Source organism: Scardinius erythrophthalmus (genome assembly GCF_964197995.2).
Source record: "Scardinius erythrophthalmus genome assembly, chromosome: 8".
NCBI classification, from domain to species: Eukaryota; Metazoa; Chordata; class Actinopteri; order Cypriniformes; family Leuciscidae; genus Scardinius; species Scardinius erythrophthalmus.
This window is the reverse complement of record NC_138228.1, coordinates 34339393-34351526: the sequence shown is the minus strand read 5'-3', so window position 1 is coordinate 34351526 and position 12134 is coordinate 34339393. Positions and strand designations below refer to the sequence as shown.

At 37.5% G+C, this 12134-nt stretch overlaps 1 protein-coding gene across 6 annotated transcripts in view; it reads right to left on the bottom strand.

Moving 5' to 3' along the window:
* LOC308694517 (uncharacterized protein) overlaps positions 1-12134 on the bottom strand; it is a 55407-nt gene that overhangs the window by 24415 nt on the left and 18858 nt on the right. For 4 of the 6 annotated variants that reach the window (XM_081372092.1, XM_081372091.1, XM_081372089.1 and 1 more), the window contains exons 7-11: positions 11360-11451; positions 11084-11234; positions 5923-6020; positions 1891-1999; positions 279-412 (exon numbers count right to left, since the gene is read on the bottom strand). In XM_081372092.1, the coding sequence (XP_081228218.1) occupies positions 279-412; positions 1891-1999; positions 5923-6020; positions 11084-11234; positions 11360-11451 (584 nt within the window). Of the gene's footprint in view, positions 1-278; positions 413-1890; positions 2000-5922; positions 6021-11083; positions 11235-11359; positions 11452-12068; positions 12131-12134 lie in introns of those variants that run through there. The other 2 variants (XM_081372094.1, XM_081372093.1) reach the window with 2 other exon arrangements.

The following is a 12134-nucleotide window of genomic DNA, read 5'->3' as shown; positions in this document are numbered from 1 at the left end:
TTTTTGGAATAAATTATCATGATTACACTTGTCTTTCATTAAATCGGATGGGACGAATCGCTTCTGCGCGGATTATAGGAAGTTAACTAAAGTGACTAGGCATGATTCATTTCCACTTTATTTAATTATTTTAAGGCATTTCAATCCAGTAATTTCTCTCTGCATGATTTACAGCAGCAGTAACCGAGAAAGCAGGCTTAGCAAAAGGTCAGTTGGCAATTGCTGACACTTATAACAATAGTGCCTTAATACGTACAGTCCAAACAGTTTCTGTGTACCTGTAGTAATTCAATGCGAGCCTGAAGTTGCAGACGGTCCTCTAGATCTCCACACTGTTTCTCGAGGACCAAAATCTGCTCCTGTAGTTGGTTTCTCTCCAGTTCAAGCTCTTCAACAACAGACCTCAAACCATCTACACAAGTGAAAAAACAAACAAAAAACAAATAGTTCATCCACGTGAATAATGACAAATAAAGTGAATGTATGGATTTATATGTTTTACATTAGTTCTCTTTCACCAATCATACTTTATTTTGTGTTGAGCAAAATATTTAACAAACACAAAAACAAAAACGCACATTACCAGCAAAGTGGATGCTCAACCATAAAATAAAGCAGAATGAAAAGATAGAGAGATATCACTCTGAGAAGAAAACAAAGCTGATAAAAAAGTAAATGACAGTCAAGACAGGACACACAAAAGGCTCTTCTTATTTCGGATAATCTTAATTTAGCATTCCAATTCCGCAGATATTTTCATAATGACATGGCCATCTGGAATGAAGAAAGTAAGGACTAACTGTTCAACCTGATTCATATTCAAAATGGTAAGCAAGCGTTGCTTTGTTTACGGTTTGTACATTTGCAGCTTCAGTTTCCCTTTTTGAAAGACTACTGCCGGCTGCTGGTATAAAAAGTTATTTCCTCTCATGTAGGCACAGAAAGTATGTGCTAGTTGGCCGCTGGCTGTAGACTTTGCAATGTGTTAAAGCGCAACTGTTTGGTCCAGACGCAAGACATGTGAGACGACAACACAGTAGGCTTTTGTCGTAACTAGTTCTTTGATGTCGGTTTAGTGTGTCATGGCCTTAACACTGAATCATGATTAATTTAATATATCAACAACAATACCAGTTCCTGTTAATAAAAACATTAATGATATTGTTATAATTACAGCAGAAATACCAGATTAAATATAAAAAAAATTGAGTCAAATAGGTTCAGAGCCACTGATTTGAATTGGTGTAATTTATCTGCTAAATGTGTATTTTCGAATTTGCATTAGACATTGTATAGCTAATGTGAGTTAATAAATAGTAAGTTATTTGTTTGGGTAACACTTTACAATAAGGTTCATTAGTTAACTACATTAGTTAACTTGAACTATTAATGAACTGCACTTCTACAGCATTTATTAAGCTTTGTTAATGTTAATTTCAACATTTACTAATACATTATTAAAATCAAGAGTTGCATTAGTTAACATTAGTCAATGCACTGTGAACCAACATGAACTGCTGTATTTTTATTAACTAACGTTAAAGATTAACAAATACAGTAATAAATATATTGCTCATGGTTAGTTCATGTAAGTTAATACATTAACTAATGTTAACAAATGAACTTTATTGTAAAGTGTTACCTTTGTTTGGAATGAAAAAAATGGTTAATGAAAGAAGGTAAATCCCTCCAAATGTACATATAATCTAATATGTAATTTTAATAAGATCCACTTGGACAATCATTCTTATAATGTCAATGTGAAATGCATTAGCTGGAGCCCCGAGGTAAAAAGAGGAAGGTCATCATACTGGTGTGTGACCAAAACAAGACCAAAACCTGCACAGATCAAACATTTAGAACACGGACAGTGTCTAGTGAGTTTCACACCTGTATCTGTAGCACTGTGCTGTGGCCACCATCCACCCATATTCTCTCCATTCACATCGCAATCACTGGGACCTATCGGGTCTTGCCTATTATGAAATCCCAAGTCTTCCTGTAGAAAGAAATAAAAATAAAAAACATATTTTTTTTACTGCCACTTCTTTAAAATTAACAAATAATTACTTCTACGTGAGTGGGGGGAAAAGCTACAAATTTAACAGGAGAGTTTTTTGTGTCATCATTTATACTCACCCTCAAGTCCTTCCAAACCTGTATGGCTTTCTTTCATTCTTCCACATCTTCAAACTTTGAGATTCAAGATTGGTTAAAATACATTTAAAAAAAATTATAACTAAGGATGTGCCCGATGCCAAATACCTTATTCGTAAAGGCACAGATAATGGCTTTAAAACAAATTCTACAGAATGTTAGGAAAAATATTCGGCAGACAAATTTGCTGGATAACAGGTGAGCTAGGGGATAGCACGAAATGATACATAAACCCCTAAAATTAGTACACAATGAGTGTGTGAAGTGAAGGAGTGTTAACTCTATCAATGAAGTGAGACCAGCACGATCACACACCAAATAGCCGTGTTGCCGTCCCTGTAGAAATCAGAGCTTTGTCAAGAGTAATATCATCTAAGGGTACTGAATCATACACATTTTCTACTACATGATATGTCCTTTATACCTTGTACGATTTGATACATGACATGTTTCTCTGGCTCTCTCTCTCCCAGTGATCAGGCTTGAGAAGAAACAGCCAAGTAATTCTAGTGCAGATCAGAAAATGGTAAAGGGGCGGAAAGCAGCAGGAAGGAGCACGCATTACAAATTTGGTTTTCAAGGCATGACATGGACCAGAAGTTCACACAAAGCCATCATGATAACTAGAGTGCAAATTACCGTGATAAACAGGTTTTTCAAGATTATTTTAAGAAATTATAATTCATGGGTTAAGCATGCTCCCCATACTCTCTTGACAAAAATTTCTCACAAGAATTTTGATTTGTCAAAGTATCGAAAAGATACAAGTTAATTAATTGGTCAGGCCACGGCAATTTTTATGAGTTGACCTATATCTGCTGAAAGCCGAAAATCTAAATGAAAATTGAAACTCATAGATACCAGGGGCCTGATGTATAAACATTGCGTATACAAAAAAAAAAAGGCATTGAAATGTGCGTATGCAATTTTCCATGCACATATCAGGATTTATAAAAAATACTAGGCGTAAATATGTATGGACATTCTAGACCGTGTTTGTGAGCGAAGTAATGAAGTAAACAGAACAATTTTAAACTCTGTTTTACATCTGACACATTTAGATTAAATATGCCACTCTCATTAATGGAGTCAAGCACTGAAATTTCGGAGAAAATATTTTCGCGCAAGAAATAATCAATAAAACGCACTTGACTCCGTCTAAGCAGATGGCTTAGCAACATAGACATTATAATGACAACAGACACCGAAGGACTTGCCCGTTGTTCAAATAGTCCATTGGCCGGTTTGCATAAGTCCGATAAGACAGTACTGTACAAACTTTGCTGAACGCAGCTATGCTGTTGGTGTCCTGTTGGTGTCGTGCACAGACAGACAGTAGGAAACAGTAAGGAAAATGTTTTATCAGTGACGTGCTGGGTCTTACAATTATTTACACAGCAAAATAAGGCCTATCTGTTTACATTAAAAATATATAAACATCCTAAAATATATGTTTACCTTATGGGCAAAATTGCATAAATTTGATTTGAATGAATTAGTAATGAAATACTGATTAAATACTATTTGGCCAGTGGAAAAGATTGAGAATAACACTTCTCTGAAAACGTTCTCTGAAATGTTATACACTTTTGATTTATTTATTCTAAAACAAGGCATGAATACGGAATGATTTTTAGTAATGTAATGTGCCGGCACAATGCCTTACACCATTGAATATGGTATCACGTGGATGGAATATGCATGGAAATGATATGCAGATGACCTTATCCATAGTAAAACGAGTTGTTGAAAGCTCCACACGTGGTTATTTTGGGGAGGAGACGGGGTAGAGATGGGGTGGAGACACATGTACGCACAATCTTCCGCTGACTGGGTTTTATAAAGGGAATTTTGCGCAGGTTCTGGCGTATTTAGCAAATTCTAGCTTTTGTGCTTACGCACACTTTTAGGATGAAAACTATGGAAAGTTTTATACACGAGCAGGATGCACACCAATTTTGTAAAATTGTGCCAATAGGGGGCGCTACAACACTTTAACTCCGGAACTGTATGGTCTATGAAGTTGAAAACTGTAGCTAATAACTCCGCAACAGTGTTGTTTCATCTTAATCCTCGAAGCTGTTCAATTCGCACAAAACTTATTTATCAAGTTGCCAGACAAGACTGAAAGTATTGCCATCCATTTAAAATGAAGAGACAATATTATTGTCTATTGTACATAGAATAAAACATCAATTCAAAGACACTTAAAAGACTCATATTTGAAAAGAGACATGGCCATTGAATAACTGTAATATATTTTAACATTTAGTATTATTGTTTTAATTATAAGATATTTAATTATTTATCGGGAAAGGCTACTGAGCTGGGACTTGGACTCGGGTCGCCCGAAGTGCAACAGTGTTAAATGTCAGAGCACTGTCTACGAGGCAATCAGCTCTGACGATTAGAAGTATAATTAGAATAAAAAACTATTTATTTTATGAGTTATACAAGGTATATTTGTTAAATGACAACAATGAAGGGAATATAATTACATTTAAAACAGGATTCTAGTGTAATTCTACGAACTTCTGGTTAAAGCCCTGCCCACTTCTGGTTTTAACCGAATACAAATACAGATAAAAATGATTTTGCATTTGTTATAAATACAGATATTGTCTCCAATGCACACCCCTAGTAATAACTTTTGGCTACACTGACAACCCTGACAGCACATCTTTGTTTGAATGTAACACATTTGTGAATGACACTTGAGAAAGGGAAAGGGTTTCAGTGAACAACGTCTTAAATAATATGGTGTCAGAAGATACTTATCTCACACATGTCAATATGGACTACTTGTACTTGTGTCTTTTTTTTTTTTTTTTTTACTTTTCAGAGCCTGGTAACTGTATGATTATATAACTGTATATGGAAAAAAGCAGCATTAATATTCTTCAAATCATCTACTTTCTGTTCATTGGGAAAAAGTCATACAAGTTTGAAATGACAAGGCCAAGTGAATGGTTTAAATCATTTTTTTTGCTAAACTACAACTTTGCAACACAGCAAAAATGTAAAGGGACTAAATACAGATGGGTGACAAATTAAAGTTAAATCTGAGGAAACCCATGGCTATGTTTGTGTGTGTGTGTGTGTGGGGGGGGGGGGGGGGCATGTTTTGCTGGCATGTTTTGGGTCCACTTGTCCCTGAGTGGTTCTCCACCTTTTTGACTCAAAGGCTCCTCATTGTCCAAAACAAAATTAGCAAGCCCACCCCCACATGACCTTTATAGTGGAGAAGGATTTATATATATTATATATATATATATATATATATATTTTTTTTTTTTTTACTCAAATTTCAACCGAATAAAATGTTTTAGAGCTTGACGTAACTAGAAAAAATATATAAAAATGGCAAGGGAGTGCTCAGCTTTATCCAATGATGAAACATTTCTATCCTGATGGGAGTTGTCTCATCCATGATGACAATGCCCCCCTCCACAGGACACAAGCATTCACTGAATGACTTGAGTATAAAAATGATGCACAACATATGCTATGCATTTGCAGTCATCAGGATCTCAACCCAACTAAACACCTATGGGAGATTTTGGACTGGCAGACAGCATTATCACCAATCACTCGTTCAAATCATTTGGAAGAATGGTGTACTTTCACACAAGTACTTTTGAAAACAATACCAAAGTGACGGCGTCAATCTGGCGGCACGTGGTGGCCTAAAACCTGACTAAGACACATATTCCTTTAATTTGTCACTCATCTGTATGTAATTTATGTAGTAACTTTAGATCATACCTGCAGGCTGCGTGGGGTGAAATATTTAGGCTTCCTGCTTTTCAGTCCATGGGCCTGGGCCAACTCCTCCTCCACTTCCTGTTGCCGATTGGCTAATGCTGGATCGGAGCAGCCAGGAAACAACCAGTCATCCTCAATCAGTTTTGTGCCACAAGACAAAGGTAATGGATCAAATATATTTAAGGGCAGAGTACATGAATCAGGGTTGAGGAGAGAAAGCCAGGTAATTCTAGTGCAGATCAGAGAGTGGTAAAGGGACGGAAAGCAGCAGGAAGGAGCACGCATTGCAAATTCGGTTTTCAAGGCATGACTATGGAACAGAAGTTCACACAAAGCCATCATATTAATTAAAGTGCAGATTACCATGATAAACATGTTTTTGAAGATATTTTTCAGAAGATATGACAATTCGTCTCGGTCACAGCAAGTCGTGGATAACATCACCTGAAGTGATACTCTTTCTCTCACACTCCCCGTCAGGTTGGGAAGGGTGGGGGTACTGGGTCTTTCCATTTCCAACAGATAGAAATACTCAACTTTCTCTTCTCTATACAACAATAATTATTTTGAGTTTCATACTATTAATGTCACAATTCCAGTAAAGCTCCATATTGTATCCACATTTATCTCCCTCCATGTCAGCTGGGAAACTTTCTAGAGGAGCTGGCTGTGCTGCTGTTCTCATTCCCTGAGGATGGCAGCCCACACTTGAAGTCTTTAGCTACTTAAAACATCCATCTTTAGAAGCCTATGAGCAATTCTGAGAGAAAACACTATACTTTTCTGAATGACTTTTCTGTATACGCCTAACCCATTTCTGGTTCTTTTGTCGAAAATGCTGTATTTTGGTCTAGTCTGACTACAGGACAAGTTCACACTGAATGCAACAGTAACATCTGGCAAAATGCAGTGTGAAGTTTGATGACATCATATGATTTTTCTATGGAAACCTCAAGTTGCAATTTTCCCCAAAATATTTCCAAAATTATGAATTATAAAGAATTTGTGGAGTCTGTTTCTGTTAGTGGAAAATACGTATCAGTGAGCACCAGGTTTTAAACCAACAGACAATAAGAGGGCACAACAAATAAATATAAACAACAAAACTGGACCCCAACTGAATTGTCTGGAGGAAAAAAGAAAAACTATCATTTACTCACCTCCATGTTGTTCCAAACTTGTATGATATTTTTTCCATGAAAGGTGTTCACAAAAAAAAGACCCTACTAAGTGTAACTGTATGACCAAAATAAATAAACACATACATACAGTGAGGAAAATAAGTATTTGAACACCCTGCTATTTTGCAAGTTCTCCCACTTGGAAATCATGGATGGGTCTGAAATTGTCATCGTAGGTGCATGTCCACTGTGAGAGACATAATCTAAAAAAAAAATCCAGAAATCACAATATATGATTTTTTAACTATTTATTTGTATGATACAGCTGCAAATAAGTATTTGAACACCTGTCTATCAGCTAGAATTCTGACCCTCAAAGACCTGTTAGTCTGCCTTTAAAATGTCCACCTCCACTCCATTTATTATCCTAAATTAGATGCACCTGTTTGAGGTCGTTAGCTGCATAAAGACACCTGTCCACCCCATACAATCAGTAAGAATGCAACTACTAACATGGCCAAGACCAAAGAGCTGTCCAAAGACACTAGAGACAAAATTGTACACCTCCACAAGGCTGGAAAGGGCTACGGGGAAATTGCCAAGCAGCTTGGTGAAAAAAGGTCCACTGTTGGAGCCATCATTAGAAAATGGAAGAAGCTAAACATGACTGTCAATTTAGATTATGTCTCTCACAGTGGACATGCACCTACGATGACAATTTCAGACCCCTCCATGATTTCTAAGTGGGAGAACTTGCAAAATAGCAGGGTGTTCAAATACTTATTTTCCTCACTGTACATACATACAGTGAGACAAAATACAGTGAGGCCTAAAGGCTGATTTATACTTCTGCATCAGACCTACGCCGGACCCTCTGCGCTGTAGTCTACGCTTTGGTTTTCATTTATAGACCTTATGCGCCAGAGAAATGAGGGCGCCGCCATCTTTAGAATATTTCTATGGCATTGCTGTCCAGGAGTAATTAGCTTTTGTGGATTTACTTAAAGGGGCTATATGCAACTGTTTCCCCAAAATAAACGTAACAATAGCCTTTTTATTTGACCATGTATGACTCAAACATCTCCTGATGAGCATACTGACACCTTGTCAGCTCACAGTGGGTGCACCTATAAGCCTGTATCCTATTTTTCCTATTTTCTGTCGGGTCGGATTTTTCGCGCGCTGTCTGCGGATGTGACGTCAAGCGCGTTCATGTTAAACGTTTCAGATCACTCTGCCACCACCGCTAGTCAGCAAACAAACTTAGTTTCTCAAACAATATATGTATTTGACTGTTCTTACCTCTGTAAACATAATGTTGACTTCTTTTCAGCGGATGACTTGTGAAGTGTGCACGTAGAGAGCGAGCAGAAAGGAAGAGCAGTTCCGTTTTTTGGCCACAGGTGTCAGTCGCGAGTTTAAATTTCAGAAAAAAGCATATAGCCCCTTTAATGTAAAGTTAACGAAAGTTATGTTTAAAGCAGATGACTAAACAAATGTCAGTCGACCGGGAGGATTTTAAAACAAGCCGTTCATTAATAAACACACAAAATCACTGTGAAAATACAGACCGGAAGTCAAAAGACAATGAGCGCGGTGCTGAAAAGGGGCAGAGCTACATAAGGTCTATACTTCTGCGTTGTTGTCCATGTTGACATGCAATTACACATGCAGAGAGAGCATCCCAATCACAGCACTTGTGTCCGCGTAGAATTGACGCGTTGTTACATTTTTGGTGAGGTGCACGTTAGGGTACGCCAGCGGGTGCGCGTGCTACACACGACATAGCTACAACGTACAAGAGTTTCGACGCAGAAGTATAAATTGGGCTGAAGAAATTTTTCAAAAAATCTTATTTTTTCACGTGATCCACAAAGAAAGTCATACGGGTTCCGAATGACATGAGGGTGAGTAAATGATTACAGAATTTAAAAGGCTGAAAGCCTGAACTTTACAACATCACATAAACAGTTCCTAACGGTTCATTTTATAGCACAGACTTGTGCAGAGATTAAAGTCAGGTAATTGGAAAAAGTGAAAAAAAAAAAGGAAGACAAAATGACAGATGAAGGACAGGACCCCATGAGCCAGCCTCGTCTGTACTGCCAGAGTTTCCTTAGAGGAGGAAAAGTTGCAGAAAACTACTGGTAGTACAGACAGGGGCAAACGATGGAGGCAATGAAACCTGCATGCACAAAACTGATGGGAAACTGTTCTCAGTGGCTGCACCCATCATGCAGAGCAGGAACAGAGGCAGAGATGGGGAGGAGGAGGGTCTCAGGGCCAATAGGTGGGAGAGAAGTGTTACAAAACAAATGTAATCAAAAAACATTTTGAAACTCATTAAGCATGCCACCATGTCAGTAAGGCTCATTTCACACTAGATGCGTGTAGCAGGAGCAGAGTAGAAGCGGCAGTGCCGTGCAGAATCTATTTGTGCTGCTCAGCTCACGCTCAGTTAAAGAAACACCGTATTATTCATGATTGACATGAAAAAATAATCTTTTTTACATAAAAGTATACAAGTGAAGTCTAATTTGTTTCACGTAGTCCCAATATGACTTGAATCAGTGTGTAAATGTAAGCATGTTCAACCAATTTAAATTATAGCTTAAAAAACATGCTAAAATAAATTTAGCATTTCAAACTACACACAGTTTATACAATACATTTATATAAAATTATTTAGTTTAACATGTTATAAGATTATATGGCATAAGTACGTAGGAGGAGGGAACATTGTCATATCACAGCAGCGAATGATGCTATCGTAAACAAAAGAACGTGATAGGCTGACAATAATTGGAGGACTAAAGCATCAGCTAAAGTTCGGTTGCGCGCTAGAAATGATGCCAGTCTGAAAGCACAATGGGCACAAGCTGCTTCGACTTTGCATTCTGCTCACGCTTCCAGTGTGAAAACAGGTGTAAGAAACCCAAATATCTCAGACATTTTTGTAAAGGGTTTATCCTCCTTCACAATTCATAGCAAGTAAGGACAACAGAACCTGTTAACAAATGGATAAATAAACAAATGGTAAGCAAATTTCACGCACTTGCACAGACATCCCACCCTGCAAAAACTCATTTCCAGGAGATGGCACAACACCCCCGCAAAATCTGAACTCAAGAGGTCAGAGAAAATGCATTAGAAACACGTGATACTACCAGGAGTAATGGTAATGCGTCTTGGTTGACCACTTAGCATCTTAATACCAGGTGGAAACAGGCTTTCTCTCTCACTCGCTCGATTTCTGGGATATTGCATATAATATGTGGCCTTCAGGAGGCCGCTATCAATATGCGGGAGACTCCCGGACCATCCGGGAGAGGTGGGATGTGCCAACAAAACAGACAAACCAGACCAAAAGCAATCAGGTGTAAAATTTATATGAAATCAATGATGAAAACTTATGAATTACAGATTAAAGTTTATGAAGACTGCTCCACCAAAACGTTCATTTAAATCAGTTATGTTGGCAATAGCAAAATAATAAACAACACAATATAGAAACGCATCTTTTAAATGTGTGGTCTCATGCTGCTCACCATAGAAGCAAGGACGCAAGATGTGCAAGTACAGTCAAGTACAGCATGTTAATGTGCTTGTGTTTCTTACAAAAATTGTCAAGAAGTTGGACCCTTGGTGGGTTTTCAGTCTTGTTTCAGATGTCTCAAAGTGGTTCACTGAACTGAACAACAGACAAGAGAGGCATCATAGCCACTGAGGTGCTCGAAGTATGGCTCGCTTCAAACACACAATAAAGGGCTGTCAAAGCAACTAAGGGCTGTTTTACAAGAAAATACGATTTCAGTATTACTACCTAAAAAGCACTGTGATTTTAATATAGCTAATAAAATGTCACTGGTATACCCTGCAACACTTGACCGTGTAGACATGCACATGCACCCGGGGACTATTATGTCACAACTGATCATGCTTTCTGCTTTGTCTACCTAACAGCTGTCATTACTTTTTAGGTAGAATCTATCATTTGTTTTTTTGAAACACTTGTGAATGTATAGCATATGCATCCTCACCCTCTCTCTCCTCCTCGATGTGGCTTATTCTGAAGGACATGGCGTTCTTCTCGTGACCCTGATCTCGAACCCTCTCTGCCTCCGTCACCATGGTAACCATTTCTTGCCACTCCATCACCTGCACATCATCCATGCTGCAGGTCTCACTCCCCTGTTATCAGAAATATACATATACTGTATACACAATTCAGAAATGGCTGTCCCTTACAGTGGTTTAATCATTGCTTTTATAATAAAGTCATAAAAGTAAAAAAAGTCAAATAAATAAATCATTGCCTGTGATGCTGCTCTCTTGGTCACCTGCTCAAGGTCGGCCTGCATCTTCCTCTGCTGTTCCTTATATTCCATAAGCTGTTTCTGCAGTTCATCTGTCAATACAACAAAATCTTACCGTAAGACAACATGCAAATTAGGGATAGACACAAGTACCCACATTCTCGAGAACTTGGAAGTGATTAGTCCAATCGAATGGTTGATGCATTTTGTTTGTTTGTGGCTATTTTCATGGCAAGAAAAAATTATGGTAAAACTATATCAGGTTACTATTTATTTTTGTAAAAAACTAAAACTATATTTGGGTTAACTTTGTAAAAAAAAAAAAAGAGTTAAAAAAGGTTAAAAAAAAGGTTTCTCACAGGGTTAAAACCAGCATAATTTAATAAAACATGCTTCAATGATAGAGTTTTGACAGAAAGAACATTTTGGTGGATCTTCTCCTAGTATTAAAAACTTGTGCGTCATCCTGGAATGGCCTATTCTGCAATGGGTATAAACAATCTGGTCCCATCGATTTGAGATTTTATAGAAACTTCTTCCAACATTGGGGCTGCTTTCATGAAGTTTGTTCATAGTATATAAATTGGTTGATGCATTAAGTGGCTTTTTTATGGAATTAAAAATTCTACAAACATATGTGTCAAAAAGGAGCATCACTTTCATGCATATATCCCAATAATTCAAAACAGTGCATATAATTATAATATACCTGATATTTTCATTGTTGGTCTATAATACTAGCCCTTGCTCAAACACTGAAACACTGGTTCCACTT